At 37.8% G+C, this 25,564-nt stretch overlaps 1 protein-coding gene across 5 annotated transcripts in view; it reads left to right on the top strand.

Annotated features, from left to right (window-relative positions):
* LOC100529232 (amyloid precursor protein) overlaps window positions 1-25,261 on the top strand; it is a 146,950-nt gene extending 121,689 nt beyond the window's left edge. For 2 of the 5 annotated variants that reach the window (XM_012692172.4, XM_021349282.3), the window contains exons 2-17: window positions 7,542-7,703; window positions 10,535-10,670; window positions 11,254-11,475; window positions 12,244-12,438; window positions 13,289-13,443; window positions 14,242-14,349; window positions 15,084-15,209; window positions 15,969-16,106; window positions 17,170-17,316; window positions 18,325-18,420; window positions 19,138-19,320; window positions 20,094-20,306; window positions 20,768-20,872; window positions 21,515-21,616; window positions 22,503-22,667; window positions 22,884-25,261. In XM_012692172.4, coding sequence (XP_012547626.1) covers window positions 7,542-7,703; window positions 10,535-10,670; window positions 11,254-11,475; window positions 12,244-12,438; window positions 13,289-13,443; window positions 14,242-14,349; window positions 15,084-15,209; window positions 15,969-16,106; window positions 17,170-17,316; window positions 18,325-18,420; window positions 19,138-19,320; window positions 20,094-20,306; window positions 20,768-20,872; window positions 21,515-21,616; window positions 22,503-22,667; window positions 22,884-22,994 — 2,364 coding nt within the window. In that variant the 3' untranslated portion in view covers window positions 22,995-25,261. The remainder of the gene's footprint in view (window positions 1-7,541; window positions 7,704-10,534; window positions 10,671-11,253; window positions 11,476-12,243; window positions 12,439-13,288; window positions 13,444-14,241; window positions 14,350-15,083; window positions 15,210-15,968; window positions 16,107-17,169; window positions 17,317-18,324; window positions 18,421-19,137; window positions 19,321-20,093; window positions 20,307-20,767; window positions 20,873-21,514; window positions 21,617-22,502; window positions 22,668-22,883) is intronic. The other 3 variants (XM_004928276.2, XM_062673745.1, XM_004928277.5) reach the window with 3 other exon arrangements.
* Window positions 25,262-25,564: the final 303 nt, after the last annotated feature.

Genomic DNA, 25,564 nt, shown 5'->3' with positions numbered 1-25,564 from the left:
TACACGATGTTATTCCTTCACCGTGGAAATCAATCGTGAACTTTTGTTGAGTACGTATTTCATTAGAAAAATTGGTACCCGCCTGAGATTCGAACACCGGTGCATCGGTCAACACGAATGCACCGGACGTCTTATCCATTAGGCCACGAGCGACTAAAATAAGTGTATAAGATATAAAAGATTTAAATTAGAAGTATGCACATTGCTAATATCCAATTAATTTTATAGAACGTACGATACTGTTTGTTTTTGTTTTTGTTTTCAATTACAAAAATTACTATACATCTCTCGGCTTACTCGACAAACAAATGGAGAATTTCTGAGGCTTGCGGTCGGACTGTTTCGAAGTTAATTCCATTGAAATTTCCGTTTCGATACGAGAGTTGACACTTAGCTTTCACCTCCCCGACTCGTTGTCTTAACAACCGGCAAATGGTTAACAAAAAGCTAAACGCAGGCGCACTAAGTTTAAATAAAATTATTTACATATTTTTTACATAGTTTCTTTTTTTTCTACCTAAGCTGATAGTGTTGAGAGGCTATTTCAGCGTAACCTTAGCTAGTAAGTGAGCTCACGGGGCTCAAACCGGAGTGATGCTAACACTGACCCTAGCAAGAGCAGTGCTTCGCAGAATCTACCACCGGATCGGAAACGTGACCCACTGAAAAGATCCGGCGAGAAACTCAGTAGGCTGTGTCTGTGGGCGTTACATAGTTATACTTATTACATAGTACCAGAATAGGACCATTTGATTGATGGAAACAAAACCATCGTGTAACTGAAAAACTATATTGAAGTAATGCCGTTTTTATGTAGTTATACAGAAACGCCAGATTCATTTGCAAAACAAATTCTTGAGTATTAAAACTTGTGTCGTAAGACGGCACTTGTCATCTGCTACTAACGAGCCAACTTTGGTAGGCTTGTTAAGATCTTTTCACCGTCAAAGTACATCGGAAAAATTAAAATTTACATTCGAAATTTAGATAGGCACTTTGACAATTTGCCGGAGGAATGTCGCTCGACGTACCTACCGGGTAGCGTAAAAGCGAATGCGTTTGCATCACAAATTCTTAGGCATTGAAACTTCTGTCATCTTGTGCCTGTCAAGTAACTCACTAATGACGTAACTTAGTTCGGCGAGGCGCCGCTTCACTAATGCGTGTTTGAACTAACAAATGTAATTGAAATGCCTAAGTTTCCTCGTCTCCGTAATGGGAGTAGAATCGGATGGGAATCGAGGTACCTTATGAAGATCTGTGTAACATTCCTCCTTTGCATAATTAAACAAAATGCTCTTAGTAAATCCTTTTTGTTACTTTGTTTATTATAACGGAGCACCGGTGAAACTCTCAGGTTTGGTTCGTTTCATTCGAAGCTCTTATTTGTTATTGTTATTAGTAAATTTTATTTTAATAATAATACAAAAAAAACCCACATTTCAAGTGCATACTCAGACTGAATACGCCTATAACTTAGTTTTTTAATGATAATTTAATTATATATTTAAGCACTATTCAAGAAATGGACATCAAAAATAAAGAATAAAATTTCGTTGTTTTTTCACAGTGCCGCATTATAGCAATCGTCCTGAGTATTAACAGTTTCAAAGCAATAGTCAGTGCATGGCGCCAGTGACCATCCGGGGCCCTGCTTTTTTTAGGAAGGAAGGATTACTCATTCCCGGAGTCCTTTCCAATTTCACCAGGACAGGTGGGCGAGCACGGGCTCAGCCAGGAGGAGTGGGATATGCTAACAGCTTCCAAACCAGGCCTAATCTTACTGGTGGTAGGACCTCTTGTGAGTCCCCACGGGTAGGTACCACCGCCCCGCCTATTTCTGCCGTGAAGCAGTAACGCGTTTCGGTTTGAAGGGTGGGGCAGCCGTTGTAACTATACTTGAGACCTTAGAACTTATATCTCAAGGTGGGTGGCGCATTTCCGTCGTAGATGTCTATGGGCTCCAGTAACCACTTAAAACCAGGTGGGCTGTGAGCTCGTCCACCCATCTAAGCAATAAAAAAAGGGCAGCTGCTTCGCAAATGCATCTACAACCAGACCGGAATCCCTGACTGATGAAAAATTAAGTCGGAACGTGCCGTCTAATTAACATTAATATTTACTGACTTTTGCAGTAGTAATAAGTCTAGTTAAAAGTCGTTAATTAGCGGCTATCAAGCCGAGTGCGACCGACTCCGCTGCCAACTGTTTTCCGAACAGCCGTTGAAAATGTAAAGTGATACTTGTTCTACGGAAAACTTCGCGTTTATCACAAAATATATCATCAATTATAAAAGTTATTAAGCAAATTTAACTCTTTGTTTACTTAGATTTCTGGGAATTTCAAATCCGTTGCACTAGCTTTCTTCTACACCACCACAGACATAAAAAAAAACATTATAATATGTTTAAATCAAAATAAAACTTTGTTGTTTGATAAAACTTGAGCTATCTCAACAACGATCTCCAGAAGTGAAGAAACTTAATTAAATACAAAAAAATTAGGCAAACTAAACAAAGAAATGACAGTGTCGAGAATCTTGTTTTTCTTTCTATACTCACTGACAAATGAGCAAACGGTTTGAAATTTTTTTTCGGATTTATCTAGATTGGCAAACAAAGTCACATCTCACTTGGTGCTAAATGGTTACTAGAGCCCATAGACATCAACAACGTAGATGCCGACACCAACTTTGCAATCAGCCTTATAATTGGAATTTAAGGAATATTATAAAGATAATCGATCTTTAAATTATCCTCAATGAAAAGGCTAAGGCAATAAATAATACGTCTTGATCTTTCTAAAATTAAAGAATATAACATAAAGGTAAATATAATACTTCTTTCTTCTTCTTCTTTCTTTCTTTCTAATGTTGAGTCGCAATACTTTCTAATGGTATGACGCAGCGTTATTAGTTAGCTGTATTGCTTGCAGAATTTTAAATTACGTAATTGCTGATAGGACGACTTGTGGACCCGCATGGGAAGGTACCACCACCCTGCCTATTACTGCCCTGAAGCAGTAATACGTTTCGATTTGAAGGGTGAGGAAGCCATTATATTGTAAAAATGGAGACCTCAGAACTCATATTTCGAGGTGGGTGGCGGCAGTTGTAAATGGCTATGGGCTCCGGTAACCACTTAACACTAGCCGGGCTGTGAGCCACCCATTTAAGCAATAAAAAAATTAAAAATGATGTTGCTTCTTTTTTAATTGTCTATGATTATTTTCAGACTATATACTCAGATCTAGAGACGAAATCCAAATTAATCGTAATATTGGTTATAACACAAGTTTTAATTACACCACGATTTCTTCAAGACATCAAAGGGTCTTAATGAAACTTTTAAAAGAACAAAATTTCAAAAACGTCTACAGTTTTTTTTTAAAGATAATTAATGTGGTAATTACTTGAGAAACGAAACAAGAATTAATAAGAATTTACAGAAGTGAAGGTGTTTTTGTTTTTTTTCTTTTCGTTTGACCATTATTTTACTTGAATGTATTGGCAAGTATTTCCAGCATATTTAGTGCACATCTTATTAACTACATAATGCTAATGACTAAATATTATGAAAAGGAAATCTAACAAAAATTAATGTTGAAAGATTAAGTTCATCTTACTTCAATTGCATCTGTTGAAACGCTTCAATACGAGGGCGGCACTGAAAATTTCGGGAATTAACGAAGTGACACAACATTACTATTTAAAAATGTATTTATTGCTTTTCGAAGTATCCTCCGCGAAATTTGACACATTTTTCTATACGATGGAACCAATCATTGAAGCAACCATTCCATTCGGAAGTTGGGGTCTCCAAAATGGCCGTTTTGTAGGCGTCCACAGCTTCTTCAGGTGATGAAAATCTCTGTCCTCGCAATTTATTCTTTATTTTAGGGAAAGTATAGAAATCATTAGGGCTTAGGTCGGGGCTGTACGGCGGATGGTCTAATAATTCTATGTTTTCTTGCTCTAAAAACTCTTTTGTTCTGTGCGCGGTGTGAGAACTCGCATTGTCGTGATGGAGGATGATGCGGCGGTTGCAGTTCTCTTTACGGAGTTCAGAAACGACCTGTGGCAAACAAATGCTAGCGTACCATTCTGCATTAACCGTTCTTTGTCCCTCAAGAGGAATGGTCGTAACATGGCCGGTTTTGGAGACAAACGTGGCCACCATTTGTTTTGCAACACTCCATGAACGAACAATTTTTGTTGGCTTTAACTCATTTTCGAAAACCCAAACTCGTGACTGGTTTTTTGTTTCGGGTTCGTACGCGTATATCCAGGATTCGTCACCTGATACAATGTTGTATACAGCATTTGAGGATCCTGCGTGGAATCTTTCGAGAGTTCTGACGCACCAAGTAACGCGAGCCGCTTTTTGCTCTTCACAGAGCGAATGCGGTATCCATCGGGAAGACAACTTTTTTACACCTAATTGTTCATGCAAGATTATTTGTATTTGATTCATGCCAATGTCTAAAGTTGCCTGAATTTCTCGGTATGTCACATGTCGATCTTCCTCAATCAGCTTACGCACAGCATCAACGTTTTCTTGGGTGACTGCAGTTTTTGGACGACCTTGACGGGAATCATCACTGAGCTTGACACGTCCATGTTGAAACTCAGCAAACCAGCGATAAATTGTGGTTTTGGATGGGGCTTCATCACCAAATGCAGAAATCATCCGGTCAACACACTGTTTTTGTGTTAAACCACTTCGAAAGTCTAAATCATCGCTCTTGAATTTTCTCGAGTCAATTCGATTTTCTCAACGACTAAACAAGTTTGACAAAACCTCGTGACAAGACCGAGAATCTTTTTTTAAATAAATAAATGGTATTCGATTTTTAAAACCAAGGAGTTTTCAATTAAAAAGATTTTAATATGACAGGAACAGTAGAAATATTCCATTCCCGATACTTTTAGTGCAGCCTAGTAATAACAAGTAATTTTATATGAGTATATGTAACACTCTTTTGAGAATATGAAGTTTTCAGCCCACTGAGTTTCTCGCCGGGTCTTCTCAGTGGATCGCGATTCCGATTCGGCAGTAGATTCAACAAAGCACTGCTTTTTTTATTACATAGATGAGTGGACGAGCTCACAGCCCACCTGGTGCTAAGTGGTTACCGTAGCCCATATATATCTACAACGTAAATACCGCCACCCCCCTTAAGATAAGAGTTCTAAGATCTCAGTATAGTTACAACGGCTGCCTCACCCTTCAAACCGAAACGCATTACTGTTTCACGGCAGAAATAGGCAGCACCTACCCGTGCGGACTCACAAGAGGTCCTACCACCAGAAAATGCCTTGCTCTTGTCTAGCTAGTGTTAGCAAAGTCGCTAGGCTGAACCCCGTGAGATCTCCTACACGTCCAGTGAAGTTAGAATAGCTCCTCGAGGCTACGAGCATAGGTAGGAAAAATATAGATAGTATTTGTTACCATAACAGGGCGCGCTTTGTTTTCAAAGTTCCCATTAAGCGTGAATGTGAAAGTGAAGTTTATAGTTTTGTAAGGGGTAATAATATAACTGAAGGTTTGCCCTCTCATAGGGCAATGAACTTTAAACATGCAGTAGGGTTGACGGATGATTCATATTGATTTCTCTAAAACGTCGCCTAAGTCAAATGCTACTATAACAAAAGTGTTGCATAAATAAATTTGTGATGTTCTAATGAAAAATAAGAGTAACATCAAATCTTGACTTTATTTACTGCAAAAGAAGTAGTTCACAATATAACGCAGATTTTTCATAAGCTTAATCGTTAACAGAGGTATGCAATGAAATTCTCCTTTAAATTTTTTTGTCATAAATATTTATGACGATTCACATGTTCTGAATCTATCCCCGTTGGCCGTTTTTTTCCATCACGTCTAGATTTTTGGATATGTTTTTTTTTTGTAATTTCAACAAGCAAGAGAAAAAAATTCCAAAATAAAAACTTGACCACTAAGAAAAAGTTTAACTCCTGGGCTTAAAAATGTGTCTCAGAAACCTTTAGTACCAAGTGACAAAAAATTTCTGCCCCCACTTCACATAAAGTTGGGACTCAAGAAAAACTATATCTAAAATCAATATCAATCAATAATTTCAATATCTAAAACCAAAATTTCTTCGTATCAGTGACGCAAAATTGAAGGAAGGAATTTTTGTTTGTTTCTTAGTCTGACATTCTTGTCAGAGTTTTCGTGGTTGACGCTGTACACGCAGAAGTATTCATTAGGCCACCCATGCTTCTGAGAATTGCCTTACAGACGATGCGCTTCCATATCTGGCGGTTCGAAGCGTTTCGAGCACAATGGACTATGGTGGGCTCGGTTGCTTTCTGGATTAGGTCAGTCCAGCGGATTGGCGATCAGCCGTGTGATCTTTTACCTTCCACCCAGCCTTGAACTATCAGTCTCTTCCTTCGATTCCTCTTTTCTGGAGACGTGACCAAAGAACTTGAAAACCCGTAGGTGTGCAGTTGACGAAAGTCGGCCATTAATACCGAGTTCTTTGAGTTGGTATTAAAAAACCTTTGGATTAGTTAGTTTTAGATGGGCAATGGAACTTCACCGCCAAATGGTTTCATGTTGGCACACAATATAAGCATTGACTTGTAAACATGCATAGCTCAAAGATTACTGATTGGAAAAAAAAACGGTTATCCTATTTTTCAAAAGGATGTCGCATATCAATGATCAATGTTTTTGAAGGACAATGACCTTTTCCAGACCAGACATGTTTATCTCGATGCTGGCTAGACGGTCCCTTGGAATAGTCTAGACGCACTATTGTGTCTACGAACCGAGATAATATTTCACCTGTGAACCTTGCTCACATTTCGATTCTTGTGTAGTAGAATACTTTTGTATTCAATGTATTGTGTGAAATACATTTTTATTGTACATGTTTGGATGCGCTGCGCTGATATTCATATAAATATAATATTTTTGAGTTTGATAAAAACGAATGGATCTATTTTATGTTCTTTATATCTTATATAACTACCGAGAATGTACTCAAAGACTTCAAAAGTTGAGACTAATGAAGTTTTCTTTGTAGAAAATTATTTCATTAAATTAAATGATTCTTATCCCCCTGATGGCTGTCTGGAAGAGATCGCTATTAGCGATAAGACCGCCAATTGTACTTTTTTGTGTTTTATGTTTCGCATTGTTTACTTTTTGCTGGGTCTACAATAAAAAATACTCTCACTTTCTCAATATGTTTTTTTTTGCTTTCATGGTTGGACAAGCTCACAGCCCACCTGTTGTTAAGTGGTTACCGGAGCCTATAGACATCTACAATGTAAATGCGTCACCCATCTTGAGATATAAGATCTAAGGTTTCAGTATAGTTACAACGGCTGCCTCACCCTTCAAACCGAAACGTATTACTGCTTCACGGCAGAAATAGGCGGGGTGGTGGTACCTACCCGTGCGGACTCACAAGAGGTCCTACCACCAGTATGAAGAAAACTAATTTTCTCGAATGTTTATTTAGTAAGATGCGTAAAATCACGTTAAGATCGTATCATTTGTTTCAGGCGACAAATGGCGCTGATCCCCAAGTAGCAGTGCTATGCGAGGCCGGTAGCACGTACCACCCGCAGTACATGTCAGCCGCCGGACGGTGGACTCCCGATCTGACCACGAAACCGCATAACTGCCTCAAGGACAAAATGGAGATCCTCGACTACTGCAAAAAGGTATTGAGTTTTACTTTTTATTTATTTACTAGCTGACCCGGCAGACTTCGTGATGCCTCAATCGATAAATCAAAGACCTAAACTTTTGTATAACATAAACTTAAAACAAACAAAAGAAATCCGTCCGTCGGAGAACATATCAAAGGGAAAACAAAATTGTTATTTTTATTTAATTCCGTGCATTTTCATATTTATCTACCTTTTAAACCTTTTCTGGACTTTCACAAATAATTCAAGACCAAAATTCGCCAAATCGGTTCAGCCGTTCTCGAGTTTTAGCAAGACTAACGAACAGCAATTCATTTTTATTTATAGAGATATATTAGGCACACAAAACACGTTACAAGCTAAAAAGATACACCAAAATAACAACAAGTAAAAAAAACAAAATCTGATTTGCAACATAAGCCATGTGCGCACGACTAAGCAAGGCAAATGTGCTGAATCTGTACACAATGATCCTTACAAATAAACAACAAAACAATACGATAACTAAAACCAATCTAACTTGTAATGTAAGGAAATAATTTTACTCACAATATACATTAAACAATTACACAATTACACTACTTAACCTACTATTAAGATGGAGGATGCCGCCGTTGAACTTTTTTTTATTACTTCTCTACTGCTCGTTCGCATTAAGTGACTGTTACTGAGCTCACGAACCATCTTGCGTTAGGTGGCTCTCCTAAGTCTAAACACATCACCCCTGAATGCCATTTATGGACAACGTGAATTACAATATTCTAATCAGAACGTCGAGAGAAGCCGAGGATCGTGCTCAGTGGCGAACAATTGGAGAGGCCTATGTCCAGCAGTGGACTGCTATAGGCTGATGATGAATCAGAACGTGTGTTGCGTTGTGGTAATTGAGCGTGGACTGTATTTTTTGTATGAAATATATATTGAATCTTTATATTACAAAATAACGACTTAATATAAGAAAACCATAAAATTGATGCGTTGCTCTTGACGGCTGGATTTGAAAAGAGCTTGGTGTCATGGCGGACGTCGCTCGCTGTCATTTTTGCGTTCAAGTAAAACTGAAAAACTAACTGCCTACTACTTCATAGCAGGATCTTAACTGTGAGCTTAGAATACATCCTACTACTACCAGTAAAAAACAATTCAGTTTTAATCAACAGGGAAACAAAAATCTATACAAAACGTTTTGACTATGTCCTTGTCAATTTTAATATCAACACATAAAATGTCGTTATAGTTTCCGATCCTAGTTCGTAAACGGATAATTCCGTGAAAATTCTCTCAGATAACAACGTTATCTCGCAGAGTGCTCTTCTAATTTACCGGAAAACGATTTTACTGGTTTGCTTTGATTGGTTGACTCATGTCTACGTCAAAGGTAAACGAAGACAACATTCGTCCATTTATTTCGTGATTTAAATTGCTTCTACGATTTAATATCAGAGTCGTTCCATTCATAATACAATTTCCAATCTTTTATCTCGTGTTTCCGTGTGTCGTAGGCATTTTAGACCTATACCATAGACAGTATGGTATTCTAATCATTGGAAATAATGTAATGACAATAAAAAAACACAACTTAAGCCTTAAAATTAGTTTTAATTATATTCCAATCTTTTAAACACTGCAGTTTCAGTGGACGCGGGTTGTGCCTGTGATAGAATATTTTTTAATACATGTCTATAATGTTTCTTAAGCTTAGCTCCGATTAAACGAATTTAAAATCTAAGATAAAGTGCTAACGTTCAATTTCAATCCCTTTGTATTACCATACTATTGTATTTCAAAGTCTTGTTCCCTGTCGAATAGAATTGGCAGCACCATCTAATCTTATTATCGGTATCATGTAGCAGACAATTTATTTTCTTAAGTGTCCTTTGTCTTGAGCGAAACTTATTTAGCAACCAGACACATTAATTTAAAATCTATTTAAGTGGAATTTTATGAGTTTGAAACTTTTAATGCCAAAGTTATTTTCAGATTTGCGTTAAGGTAATTTACGTCTTGTTGGCTTTGAAAGCTTCCAAACATTGATTGTTTTATTGTTTCTTCTTCACCATCACTAATTTATATTCAGCGGTTTTATCTGATATCCAAACTGAATTAGTGTCTTATAATAAAATCTAAGTTTAATTTTGATTTTTTTTTTCACCGTACAGTGAGTCTAATTCGAGTCTTCTCATTGTTATTTGTATTATATACTAGCGGCCCGCCCCGGCTTCGCATAGGAAGTAGCGCAGGCGATGTAAAGAATTTTAGGTAATTTTTTTACACATTGGATTTTTTTACATTATTGAAGTATCAGTAAGGATCCCTAATTTTTTTTTAAATGTTATAAATATAGCCTATGTCACCCGGGGATAGCGTAGCTTCCCAACAGTGAAAGAAATGTTTAAATCGGTTCAGTAGTTTCGGAGCCTATTCAATACAAACAAACAAACAAATCTTTCCTCTTTATAATACTAGTATAGACAAATAATTTTAGTATCTGGTCTAGGCAATTGATAGCAGGTGTTTTGTGATGTTTTATCATTTTAAATTTATAGGCTTATGCGAAACATCAATACTATGTTTGTAAGATTTCTTTTTCCAGTTCTCTATCCAGGTCCAAGCTTCTTCTATTACTAGCTCCGTTGGCTTGTTTGTTATATTACGCCCTCTGATGTCACAACGATGTTCAGATTTAAAGTCACAGTTATAGTAGTACGTACTATAAGCGATGGCATTTTGATCCACTTTTAAATTAATTTTCAATAACATTAATTTTCAAATATTCTTTACTTATAAAGACTTGTAATATTATATTTCTGATAGAAAACTATTGTTATTATTTGCTATTTAAGGTATACCCGAGTCATGACATTACGAACATCGTGGAAGCATCTCATTACGTGAAAGTGAGCAACTGGTGCAAGCTGGGAACCGCCAACGCTGCCAAATGCAAGGTCACTAGATGGGTGAAGCCTTTCCGTTGTCTCGGTATGTGCACCTGGAAATATTTTATCTTTAAAAAAAAACTTGTGATCATCAATATTATTTGTTTATTCATCCGAGAACATTTGCTTCAACAACAAATGGCTTTATATTTACTTGTATGGGTTAACCATGGTTTCTGAATGAAAAAAAGTGATTCGCCGGTGTTGTTTTGTCTGTTCATCATTTTGGAAAGAAAACAGATTTAATTTTCTCAAATAACGTTAATTAAAATTAGGATTTAATGTTTAGTAAGCTTCTGGGGAAAATAACATTGAGACATTCCGTTACATACAAAGATCATCTACAAAATAACATCTCTAGATAATAATAAACTCATTATTGACGTCATTCAATCTAAATCTAGTGCTAAAATAATTAACCAATTATTTATTTAACAAAAAAAACTACTAAATAAACTATATACTTATACTTGGTATAAGTATAGAGTTTATTTAGCTGTTTATTTACTATATATTTAGTTAGCTGTAGCATTATACTATTTTTTCTAAACGGGTATCATTTTTGCATCTGCAAATTCTCCTTTGTTAATTTTGTGTACTAAGTAACTACAACGAGTATTTGGTAGAAGGTCCATTCCAATCGGACGCTCTGCTGGTGCCCGAGAGCTGCCTGTTCGACCACATCCACAACCAGAGTCGATGCTGGCAGTTCGCCCGGTGGAACGCGACGGCTGGACGCGCTTGTGCCCAACGCGGACTTCGACTCAGGACTTTCGCTATGCTGTTGCCTTGCGGGATCAGTCTGTTTTCTGGAGTCGAATTCGTCTGCTGCCCCAAGCATTTCAAAGGTATGTGTCTATTTAATAATACTTTCAATTTTTTGTTGCAAACATCATGAACAGCCTTTAAAGAAAGTGAGAGAGAGAGAGAGAAAGAGCGAAAGAGGGAGAGAGAACATACTTTATTGCACACCAAAACACAATTAACATCAGAAAACAGTCAACAAGCAGATACGTTTGTACAATAGGCGGTTTTATAGCTAAAAGCAAGATACGTTTGTACAATAGCCGGTCTTATCGCTAAAAGCGATCTCTTCCAGACAACCGTTCAATTACCCGAAATTCTGAACAGTAGGTATGTTGCGGCGTACTTACTATTAACAACACATTATTAAAGAAAATACATACATACAATAAATAGATATATACCGTTAAACACAATATGAAATCACCTTAAGATTTATATTCCAATATACTTACATACACATAATAAATAATTTTTTTAGATGTACATATAACCCATTACCAAACGGTCTCGCCCACTGAATTCTTGCCGGATCTTCTCAGTGGGTCGCGTTTCCGATCCGGTGGTAGATTCTGCGAAGTACTGCTCTTGCTAGGGTCAGTGTTAGCAACACTCCGGTTTGAGCCCCGTGAGCTCACCTACACACGTTAGGGTGAAGCTGAAATAGCCTATCAAGGCTATCAGCATAGATAGGAAAAAAAAACCAAACGGTCGGTGCATAAATAAATACAAGAGCTTTTGAAAGAATGATATTTCAGTGTTTCTGAACAATGAGTTGCAAATTTAAATGTTAAAATATTTTGTATTTACAGAAAACGTTAAAATGCACAAACCCATGGACGTAGGAGTACCCGTAAGTCCTGGCGGAGAGGAAATGTTGGCAGCTTCCGCGGCTATGGACGAACGCGACGACGACCTGCTCGACGACGATGATGCTCTGGATGATGATGATGACGACGACACCCTCAACCTGAGCGACGATGACGACGACGATGATACTGATGACGGTAAATTCAATTTAGCAACTAATACAAATAAAGTAGAGAATAGAATATTAGGTTTGAGTGAGCTATTGTGATTACAGCGCTACGTTGTTCCAAAAACAGGTGCTGTGATTGTCATTCTCAAAATAGGCTTTAGTTAAATTTATATTTTTAGTGGATATCGCCTCTTTCTATAAATGTTGGGTTGGAAACGCCGCTTATATCTTCTAAATTTTTATTTCTTAATGGGAATGCTATCTCGGTATTTCTTTATCATAAAAGTGCCAGTGATTGATTGTAGCAATGAACATAATAGTTTCTCTAGTTTCTGGGAGTTATAGACGCCAATGTAGGTCGTCAAATAGTAGATTTAACAAAGATTAAAAAAGGTATAATATAAAATTACCAAGTAATAATAAGTCTCATTGTTTTTGTACTTATAATTGCACAGCAACGTAAAGTCAATAAATACCACGCAGTTTTTTGAAGGCACAATTTTCAGTAATTACGAGAGGAAACAGGAAGAAGAAAAAGTAAAAAAAAAACTAGTATGGTGGAATTTGTACACACTTTTCTATTTCATATAAACAAATTGTAAGATACACGAAAGGAAAGCAAGATTGTATAGTAAAATTTGCGTTAATGTAATGTAATTGTGTATCGGAGATATGTACTCGGAAGCACTATTTTGATTGGAAAAACATAAGATTTTAGGTCTACAATTAGAGCTATAAAAATTATCTAGTGGGTAATTGTGGCTGATAAAATAATTATTTATCACTCGTATATATAATAAATAGTATAATATATATCATCATTAAGCTCATTAGGCTATGGGAAATTTATTTTAAATTTTTATAACTCGTTGTTTCAGACATGGACGAGGACGAAGATGCTGATCTGTCTCGCGACGATGATGCGGAGGACGATGACTATACCGATGGCGACGACAGCGCCTGGCCCCACCCCGAGTCCTCGTCCTCGCCGTCGACCACCACTCCCACCACCACAACTACCACTACCACCGCGGTATGTCCAATACAATTTTGAAGTTTTTTGAGTCGCAACGTTATACGTGTCTTTCTTCTTTGGATCAGGTTGGGGTGTGTTCTAATTTAGCGATGGGTAGCGTCTTTAGCTTTACTTATCTTTGATAGGAACAGTGATTACTTAAGAGTGGTTAAGCCTTATAATCTACTAGCGACCCGTCCTCGCTTCGCTTCGGAAACTGTAATTTATTATTGATTTCTCTACTATTTAATTGATGTTATTATACATATAAACCTTCCTCTTCAATCACTCTTTCTATTAAAAAAACCGCATCAAAATCCGTTGCGTAGTTTTAAAGATTTAAGCATACATAGGGACAGACAGATATAGGGACAGAGAAAGCGACTTTGTTTTATACTATGTAGTGATCTATCAAAGTAAGAATATAGTGGATAGGATATACTGGATGGATAGCTAAGACGCTGTTAGCCGTTAAATTGGCCCTTTTTTCTACCTTGAATAATCTTTTTATGAGTTCAGTGAGAAACCTCGGTATAGGTGACTACTTTTTCACAACTTTCCCATCAAAGTTACAATAGGTCGATGAAAGAAGATTACAGAATATACATTTCAGAATTTTGAAAAGTTTTAGATGCTTAATTGGTTTTATTAATTTATTTAATTGAAAATACAAGACAACCCTATGTTTTTGTAGATTCTACATGCATAATATCAGAACTAAACTACGACCAGAAGTTTCGGAAACTATATTAACTAGTTATGTAGAACATATTCTGTTAATGACTATAACTAAGTAAAATTGATTCGTTTCATCAGGCTTCTACTGCTACCTCTGACCCTTACTTCTCTCACTTTGATCCTCGCACTGAACACCAGAGCTACAAGGACGCCCAGCAACGCTTGGAGGAGACCCACCGTGAGAAGGTGCGTCCAACCGTGCTGTGTTCTGACGTGGTTTATAATTATCGATGTTTGAATATCGTTGAATATCGATATTTCAAGGTCATTTTTTATTGCTTAGTTGGATGGACGAGCTCACAGCCCACCTGGTGTTAAGTAGTTACCGGAGCCCATAGACTACAACATAAATGCGCCACCCACCTTGAGATATAAGTTCTAAGGTCTCAGTATATTACAATTACAATAATTCGAACTACACACCTTTACCTTTCGATCATGGATAACTATTCGAAACAAAGCAACGGAATCGAATAATTAAGATTGAAATTCCAAAAGCGAAATAAATATAAAGCTTATAGTGAAATCCGTGGACGCTACAAATATTAATGCAAATAAGTTTAGTTTTTGTATGTATTTACTGGTGGTAGGACCTCTTGTGAGTCCGTGGTACCTACCCACCACCGCCCTGCCTATTTCTGCCGTGAAGCAGTAATGCGTTTCGGTTTTAAGGGTTTGGCAGCCGTTGTAACTATACTGAGACCTTAGAACTTATATTTCAAGGTGGGAAGCGCATTTACGTTGTAGATGTCTATGGGCTTCAGTAACCAGTTAACACCAGGTGGGCTGTGAGCTCGTCCACCCATCTAAGCAATAAAAAAAAAGAAATGTACTATATATTGAACTTATGTTAGGTCAAAATAAGCTAATCATTATGTGCTAGTTGCTTAAATATGTTACTTTGACTTGTCCTGTACTAGATCACGAAGGTGATGAAGGAATGGTCGGAACTGGAAGACCGTTACCAGCAGATGATGACCGCGGACCCCGCCGCCGCCCAAACCTTCCGCCAGCGGATGACCGCCAAGTTCCAGGCTAACGTTCAAGTAAGCCATCATGTGACTTAAAATATTTTCTTGTTAAGAACTGCTTTAAAATTTCGCCGCGCGTTCTTGCCACGTTTTTCGCAGTTATTAATTTCCCAATATTTCGGCTGTGTCAAGCGCCAAGGTTCCGGGTAGACTGCTTTCTCGTCATTACGTAAATAATGACGTCATATTCTAATTTTAATCGACATCTTGACGATAATATTGTCGTAGTAAATAAAAATAGTGCAAATTCTTGAAATTAAAGCAATCGAATATTTCAACAAACAAATTTTTCTAAACGATTGATTTACTTAAATGCTAGGATGTGTGATTGTTAGACAATTCATTAAAAACAAGATTAAATTTTACATGGGGATATTATATTATTATAGTGTTATTCATTTGTTAAAAACTCGCGAAAACGTAACAAGAAACATGACCTGTCGGATATTGAAGTTACAAATACGTATAATTGTTTGATCTTTGAAATTATGTATTTAAAAAATTCTAAATAACAACATTCATTCAATAAAAAGCTACAGTATTCCTTACAGTATGGATTAAATAGATTTTGATGAAAGTAAATTTTCAGTTTCGACCACAACTCGACATTTTAGATTGGATTGTTTTGTTGTGTTACACGTCTTAGATTGGATTGTTTTGCTGTGATATAATATATATGTTTTAGATTGTATTGTTTTGCTGTGTTACATGTTTTGGATTGCATTGTTTTGTTGTGTTATTTGTTTTAAATTGCATTGTTTTGTTGTGCTACAGTCTTTGGAGGAAGAGGGTGTATCGGAGCGGCGTCGGCTGGCTGCTCTCCACCAGCAGCGCGTGCTCGCTCACCTCGCCCAGCGTCGCCGCACCGCGCTCGCTTGCTACACCCGCTCGCTCAAGGACACACCGCCTAACGTAAGTATATTCAACTATATCTAGGGGTGAACGGCTTTTGAAGTCGTCGTGGCCTAAAGGATAAGACGTCCGGTCCATTCGTCTCTATCGATGCAACGGTGTTCAAATCCCGCAGGCGGGTACCAATTTTTCTAATGAAATACGAACTTAACAAATATTCACATCGTGTAATAAACGTCAAGCCCGCAAAATTATAATTTGCGTAATTACTGATGGTAGGACCTCTTGTGAGTCCGCACGAGTAGGTACCACCACCCTGCCTATTTCTACCGTGAAGCAGTAATGAGTTTCGGCTTGAAGGGCGTGGTAGCGGTTGTAACTATACTGAGATCTTAGACCTTATATCTCAAGGTGGGTGGCGCATTTACGTTGTAGATGTCTATGGGCTCCAGTAACCACTTAACACCAGGTGGGCTGTGAGCTCGTCCACCCATCTAAGTAATAACAAAAAAAAATTGAAATTAGATTAGGAAAATTGGTACCCGCCTGAGATTCGAACACCGGTGCATCGGTCAACGCGAATACACCGGAGATCTTATCCTTTAGGCCACGATGACATAACACGATGATTAAATCTATATTAATACGTGAAGCAAAAACTTTCTACCCCTTTTTACGAAAATTGCGCGGACGGAGGGGTATGAAATTTCTCACACTTATAGAGAATATAGAGAAGGAGTGCAGAATGTTAATATTTTTTTAAATTATACATAAAAATACGTTAAATCAATAAATAAAAACATTACACACCTACTATGTATTTGACACACAGGCATGCGTACTATTTGTTTATTGTCAAACTTTTCTTATTGCTTATAGTCTGTGGTCAAATTGAGAATAGATTAAATATTGTTTGTCTTTATTAATATTTGTCTAAACTGTAGTCTTGGCGAAATTTATGCTTATAGACATAATATAATAGTCTTTGACAATAGAATCATAATAGTGTACAAACTTATAATTTCATTTAATTATAGTCGAATTTCGACTACCGGGGGACCGACCACTATACGGTTAAACTGTATAATTTGACAAGTCTAATCAGATTTTGCGTTCTGTTCAGGCCCACCGCGTCCAGAAATGCCTGCAGCGATTGGTGCGTGCTCTGGCCGCCGAACGTAGTGGAGCTCTGGCCGCGTGGCGCCGCGCTGCAGCCGCTGGAAGGGAGGCCGCCTCAGCTGAACGCGCCAGTGCCGCTGACCGACTTCAGGTATGATGGAATAGTATACGAGCGTAAAGAGATATCATTTTTATTTGGTAGGGCTTTTCCATTCATTCTAGTCCAAAGTTTTTGGTTTTGAAAGGTCAAAAGAGTCCACGGCCCAATCGGAGGAAAGCAGTAGGTGTTTGTCGATAGTGGTGATCGCTAAGGAAATAGCCCGTCCACTACCTTTTTTTTTCCTACTTATGCTGATAGCCTTGAAAGGCTATTTCAGCGTAACCTTAACTAATAGGTGAGCTCACGGGGCTCAAACCTGACGACGTTGCTAACACGAACCCTAGTAAGAGCCGTGCTTCGCAGGATCTACCGCCGGGTCGGAAACGCGACCCACTGAGAAGATCCGGCGAGAAACTCAGTGGGCTCCACTACCAATTCTTCTTTCGAGTCTCGTTTGTAGAAAGATAAGGCCGTAGCACTACGAAGATACAGAAGGGCATTTTTAAGCTTTTTTTTTAATACAATGGATACACCTGAAAACGCATTTCGGATGCTTCCAATTGTCTGCGTAATACAGAAGAACTTCCACACAATGTGTAGCACAGAAAACACTACACATGTTTGTATGTGTGTGCTCATTATCTATATATATAATTTTAGTTCTATTATGACATGTTCAACACATTACGCCTTCAGCTCTAACACTAGGAGCAGGCTTAGGGTCTTTGGTAACCGTCCTCATCGAACTCGACAAATAGTTCGACGTGCAACCTAACCCATGCATCAGCCCACTGAGTTTCTCGCCGGATCTTCTCAGCGGGTCGCGATTCCGATCGGGTAGTCGATTCATTCGCGAAGCAGCTACTCTTGAGTTTTTAGGTCTCCTTCGGAGGCGCTCGGGCAGTTGTTAGCAAATCCTACCCCTCCTGGCTGAGTCTTTGCTCGCCCACCTGTCCTGGTGAAACTGGAAAGGTCTACGGTCCACCAGTAATCCTTCAATAAAAAAAAAACACATAACTTTGTTCAAATACAAAGTTTGTTTTTTCATTAAATAATCAGGATGCCGACCGTGCCCTCCAGCGAGCCCTCTCGTCTCTCCGCCGTCGTCCCCACCTCTACGCCAGCATCGGAACTGCTATTGAAGATTATGTTCAGGTAAGCTCACTAATACTAACATTTTTTAACAGAATCAAAACTGTGAATCTGAGTTGTGTTTTTTTAATTTTTTTATTGCTTAGATGGGTGGACGAGCTCACAGCCCACCTGGTGTTAAGTGGTTATTGGAGCCCATAGACATCTATGACGTAAATGCGCCACCCACCTTGAGATATCAATTCTAAGGTCTCAATATACTTTTGTACATAATTTTCCTATTACTCTGTACTATGTCTTCTTTTCTGTGTGTACATAAATAAATAAATAAATAAAAATATAGTTACAGTATAGATGTGTGTAAAAGTAATACTAAGGAATTCTAATAGTTGTTTTAAATTAGTTGTCCATGAGTACCTACCTATACCTTAACATGATTTTAATTGAAGTTCGATAACGCCTGTAATATTAGTTATTTCGTAAATAATAATTTAGAAAAAAATATTCCTTAAATATTCACAAAATTAAATATCTATTTTATTTTATATGCATAATATTCTTATCACTGATCTATATTATTTCGTCACGTGGTTAAAATGAAAAATAATAATGTTATTTAAATATAAAATCAAATAATATACATAAAACAAATATTGTAGCTATGTTCGTTTACAAATCACATAGCAACTTAATAATCAATCTAATTGTACCCATTCACTGTATTAAGAGCGATTCAAATGTAATATGTAGATGAAAATAACGTCTAAATTGAAATTGCAGTCAATGCAGTCCAAAGATGACATGGCCGTGTCTCTGATGTCGATGACCCCTGAGGCTGAGGAGCTGCTGTTGGACCGCATCGAGGCCGAAGTCCAGAGGGAGCAGGCCGCCAGGGAACAGCTCAGCGTCAAGAGAGACCAGCGCGCCAAGCAGCGCCAGGACATCCAGAATGAAAGAACCAAGGTATAGTTACGCCGGTAACGCCATCTATCGCAGAATATCCGAAACGAACATCAAAGGAACACGTACAGGGAGAAAGCTCGAGAAGTACAACGCCATCTATTGTCAGAAAACGGAAACAAACATCGAATTTACTCGACTTGCCCAGAATGTTTTCGATAAATCTAGAGATGTCGTGTCGACTATAAAAGCGTTGCAGAGATGGCACGAAGCTAGTTTTAGATATTCGTTTTTTCCTTGCTGTGAATGGGACGTTTTCTGTGATATCTGCTGTATTATTGAGTTTAGTCATTAGCTCTTAGTATGCATAATGTTAGTACTTTTCACTAATACGTTATCTATCAAAACCTTAGTGTTTGTTGATAGTGAATTAAAATAAACTAGGGGTCACCTAGTGGCCGAAATTTGACCATAATTAATTAAAATTATAAGTTTGAACATATTCATAGTTTTATTGTCAAAAACTGTACTTATACATAATAATATTATATACCTAATCACAGAGCTCGCCAAAACTACGACTATAGACAAAAAATATTAATCTATTCTCAATTTGACACTGACTGTAACAATAAACAAATGAGTGTGCAATGTTTTTTTTATTGATTTAGTGTATTTTTCATGCATAAGTTAAAAAAAATATTAGCATTCTGCACTCATTCTCTATAAGTGTGAGAAATTTTATACTCCTCCGTCTGTGCAATTTTCGTAAAAGGGGGTCCAAAGTTTTTGCTTTACGTATTATTAAATAGATAACGGTTCTTGTATCATCGCAGACATCCAACGGTGTTAAGGATAGCGAAGAAAGCGATGACGAAACGAATGAAATAAGCGAGGGCGAGACGAGCAGCGTTGCCCCCTCCGCGGTGCCAGCCTCCCCCGCGTCCAGCGCGGCCCCCGCCTCGCCCTCCCCTCTCCCCTCCCTCGCTCCAGTTCCCGTACATGACGTCACTACACGGGCCGCTTACACTCAGGACACCACGACTACCGTGAGTACATTACAAAAGAATCGGGTGTAGATGAAGCGATCTACACTCAGCATTGAGTGGATACAGGTCGATTAAGAGTACATAACGACGCTAGTTTTTACAAGGAATGAAGGATTACTATTACTTTTATTTTACTATGAATACAAAAATTTACTGGTGGTAGGACCTCTTGTGAGTCCGCACGGGTATGTACCACCACTCCGCCTATTTTTGCCGTGAAGCAGTAATGCGTTTCGGTTTGAAGGGTGGGGCAGCCGTTTTAACTATACTGAGACCTTTGAACTTATATCTCAAGGTCGGTGACGCATTTACGTTGTAGATGTCTATGGGCTCCAGTGACCTCTTAACACCAGGTTTGCTGTGAACTCGTCTACCCATCTAAGCAATAAAAAAAAGAAAAAAAAATTTTTTTTTAATCGGTAGTTGAGTTTATTGTTCATTATTAAGGGTTTTGTTGACAGGAAATCGTAACGACAACCGTGACCGACGCTCCGGAGGGTGAGACCGAGACAGCCGAAGTGGAAACCACCAGCCGCCGTACAACCAGCGAGGTATTCTATACAAATGTATGAAGCTTTTTGATTATGGTTCAACAAATACATACATAATACAACACAACAATACATTCGACGTTTTTCCAATTGAATACTACACATAGATATACATAAATGTAAATTATATATAATCGGGGGATTGCTAGTTAATAAATAGCCTTTGCAGTAGGCACTTGGGAAATACTAAAAAGAATTTAATAAATAGTCAAATACTAATGTATTAGGTTTTTAAGTTACTAACACAGATTATAAGTAATACTAATAAAATGTATGGTTTTTACTGAAATACAGATTTTAAAAATTAATTATAATAAAACTGGAGTAAGTATTCGGTAGCACTTGGAGCATTACAATGGCTTTTTGCAAACAATGCATATTTTGGCTACAAAATATAGACGTATAATTCACTCACGGCTTTGAAGGTCCCGTGGATATTTCCGCGTCAGACAATCCGTATACTTTGTCAATAGATATAACAACACATAAATGAATGTACAACGTGAAATTATTGTTAATATTGTCTGATTCTACATAAATGGGGTCGATCTATACTTATTAATACTTTTAATTTTTAAAAACAAATCCATTAAATTATTTATAATAGCACCATCTAGTGGTGGAGGGTAGAATCAAATTTACGTATTTGTATCGCAGACTGAAGGAGAAGGACTTCGTGCAGCCTTGGAACATGCCGAGGAACGCGCCCCGCCCCCGCCCGCACACGCTCTCAAACACGAACTGCAACACTCGCAGCCTGTAAGTACATACAGCCACTTGCATCGATTATCTCGTTGGTTCAGTGTTTTTAGTGCGAGTTTTTTAACAGCGCCCCTGGCGGCAATCGTTCCAACTGAATACAAATCTGAGTTAACTTTTACGCTATCGAGATACGTTAAAAAACTCGCACTGAGCACATAGTACAATGCACAGCTAGTCTATACTATAATGGACACATACCTTAGCACAGCTTAGGATTTGGATTAGTACAGTCGAATATGGAACGTTTATTTTTTATTTTAATATCCTCTCTTATCTTGAGATATGATGAGCGAATGTGTATTTGTTTGGGTTGTGTATGTCATGCTGATGGCCTGTATGGTTCTTTTGGCAGTGATGAATAGAAATTACATATTTCAAGAAGCCGTCTCTCCCAAATGTGAAATTAGTTATAAAATACGGTCAAGATTATTGTATAACTACTGACTGATAAGGAAATATTAGTACATAGTTCTTAGAATGTAAAATTATTTCAGTTGCGGCTAACGCTTGATGTCTTATGGTAAACGATTACCGAAGTTGTCTTGCAACGCAAATGCCTATGCCCACTTCAAGATGCAGGGCTCAACACTAATTGATAGTATTATCGTTATCCTACCCTTTATTGATTTGCGGTAGGAAGAGGAGATCAGCATGTCAGATGCTTTTTTTTCCTACCTAAGATAGCCTTGAGAGGCTATTTCAGCGTAACCTTAACTAGTAGGTGAGCTCACGGGACTCAAACCTGACGACGTTGCTAACACGAACCCTAGCAAGAGCCATGCTTCGCAGAATCTACCACCGGATCGGAAACGCGACCTACTGAGAAGATCCGGCAAGAAACTCAATGGGCTGTCAGATGCGGTAAATGCGGTCTATGTTGCAGGGTTACACAGTGCGCGGCACAGGCGGCGCCGGTGGGTCTGGCGGGGCGGGTGCCCTGTACCCGGCGCTGTGTGTGGGCGGCGCGGCGCTGGCGGCCGCCGCGTGCGTCGCCCTCGCTGTCGCTCGTCGCCGCGACCGCGCTCCTCAAGCACAAGGCTTCGTGCAGGTATACTACTGGATGTGATGGATGTTAATAAAATAAATAATAGTTTAAAAAACTAACAAAATACGCTTTTATAGAAAATGCTACTAAAAAATAGAACATAAATTTTAATTAAATTTTACACGCCCAATTAAATTTTTATTCCCAACTTTTCTCCCTTTGGTGCACAATGTACTATTTTTGGTAGCGTCTGAAATTACTTATATTTCTTATCTTTAGGTGGAGCAGACCGGTGTGGTGGCTCCGACTCCAGAGGAACGACACGTAGCCAACATGCAGATCAATGGCTACGAGAACCCCACCTACAAATACTTCGAGGTCAAGGAGTAAATCCACCTCGACTCTCCCAAAGCAGTTGACAGCCGTCGAAGCAAATCGGTTTTACGGAAAATAATTAGAAGTGGAAGTTAAAAGAGCTCCATCATAGTACAGGTTAAGAAAATCAGGTTCTGTGTTCCGATCTGTGACAGCGGCTGTCAAGAGCATCTTCCCTGCCAGGCCCGTCTTAACCCTGCAACGGTTATGTTGGTCCCGGCCGCTTCTAGTCCTGATGTGAAGGCTAGTCTATTTTATTCTTTGCATAGCTCCACGGAAAACACAATCGAATATCAGATAGCATACGTAATAGAATTATAAACGGAATAAAAAAAGCTTTCAACATATATAACCAATCAATCTTGGCCATATCCGAATCCTCGTAGAGCCATGCTGAGAAATGAAATTGACTATTTCTAAATCGTAAATGATGTGTGTTACACAGTCCTTAGTAGGAGCTGTATACAGTTTGTTTCCATTGACAAAATATTTATAATATCTATGTCAGCGCATGTACTACAGACGTGCCTGGAGGGGAATCTCTGCGTTTGTTACAAATTTAATTTAAAAAGCTTGTGTGATTAGTCTTTAATGATACGTGTGCGTAATTCGCTATCAAAACGTATTGTATTTATTTTGTTATTTTTTTTGCACCAAAAGTAATTATTATGTTTATTTAATAAGGGTTTAGATCTAAGTTTTTTGTCTAGTGTTTTAGGGTACATAAGTGTCACCGTAGAAGAGTTTTTTAAATTAAGTTTTTTCGAGACCGCTACTCCAGTAATAATAACCGATGTTTTCGTTCGTGTATTATTCGTAATTCATTTTACAATCAGATAATTAACACGGTTTCTCGATCTAAGTTTAACGCATCATTCAGCTTTGCTTGTGTAGTACTAAATACATAGGTCATTATTACTCGGAGGAGTGGAATGAACGTCCATGGTACGCTGTGTATATAGGCTCCGCGTACAAATTTATACATTTATTAACTAACCCCTAATGCCGGCTTTCGTTTCCTTTAATAACTTAGGTAGATCTAAACGTGAATTTTATGTAATAAATGCGAAAATATATTTTAATAATTATTGTGTACTTAGTCAGGGCAAAGCCGACGCAGGCGAACGTCCCCCAAAATCTATTCCAATTTTCGCTTAAAACATTCCAATGTCTCTAATAAATTTGTACGTGCGAAGTTAATTATGCGTTTTTATTATTGTTTCCGGCTTAAATTTCTATTAGTCCACCTTCGTTCGCCTGCGGGATTATATGCAGTTCTCGTTCGGATACGCCGTGTACTCAATAGGTATTTCGGAGTTTCGACTCGTTTATGGTCATTGCCGGTAGCGCAATAATCATGAAGTGACGTCATTATCTAGTCATGGCCGCGGCGTTCGATCGGGGATGATATTACGACACCTTTTGGGTACGCGATCTCGGCAGAACCTTTAAGCTTAGTGAGTGTATGTACGATTACTATATAAGTAGATGTACAAAAATTAATACATTATATAGATGTTTTAGCGTCAGATACATAGATATAAAAGCAAATATTATTATATATCGCATTCGTCCGTATGAAGTAAGCGCTTGCGCTCGTGTCTAATTCCACGTACCACAATTAATGTTACGTCGTAGTTAAGATGTAACTCTGCCTCAGTATTATATACATTTAAGCTTATATGTTACATAAGCTAATTTATATACATACACTATATAATATTTCTATTTATTTCCGGGCGTAGTGACGTTAATACAAATTGAAGTCATATCAGTCACGGCGTTGTCTATTGTTCCTTTTTTGGTACGAATTTGAAGTTTGTCAGCTTCATTACCCGGACAACAGATGGCGATGGTGTAATCGTAACAAGAAAGGCGTAATCAAACGTCAGCCCGTAGCTTATCATACAGCATTTAAATAAGAAACTCACTATATCTGTAAGTTTATTCCACATCAAATATCCACTCTGTATTTTTAATATCAATAATAACAAGCCGACCATTTATTTTTTTAACAAAACTTTTGCTCAAAATCAGCTATCTCACGTCGGTTTAGAAGATAATGAACTTTTGATTGATCTTGATGTAATATTAATCCACTTATCGATGTTTGAAGATTTAATAACCTAAGTTCTGTACTTTTCCCGGTCAGTATTGTCATGTACTTAAATTATAATTATTAATCATTGTATAATAATTGTTTGAATTTTTTTTGTTTTCCTTCTGCTGCATTTATTGTGAGTTCGAAGTTCAAATTGAATCAATAAATAGACATTTAAAAATATTGGTCTTGTTATTGGCGTCTGACGCTACATGTTTCGACTAATATCCTCATTTTCTCATTAACACAGTTTCTTTTACATTAAACAATAAATAACAATAATAGCATTATTGTTAAGAGCCAATTCAAGCATCAGTTTTGTCAAAACGGGCCCTATTTTTGTATCTTTCAAAAGTATCTACCATAGTTACACAACTATTATACGAGGGCTGCACTAAAAGTATCGGGAATGGAATATTTCCACTGTTCCTGTCATATTAAAATATTTTTAATTGAAAACTCTTTGGTTTTAAAAATCGAATAC

The sequence above is a fragment of the Bombyx mori genome, chromosome 18, assembly GCF_030269925.1.
Source record: "Bombyx mori chromosome 18, ASM3026992v2".
NCBI classification, from domain to species: Eukaryota; Metazoa; Arthropoda; class Insecta; order Lepidoptera; family Bombycidae; genus Bombyx; species Bombyx mori.
Note: the sequence above shows the minus strand (reverse complement) of the source record. Positions and strands in the feature narration are given on the sequence as shown.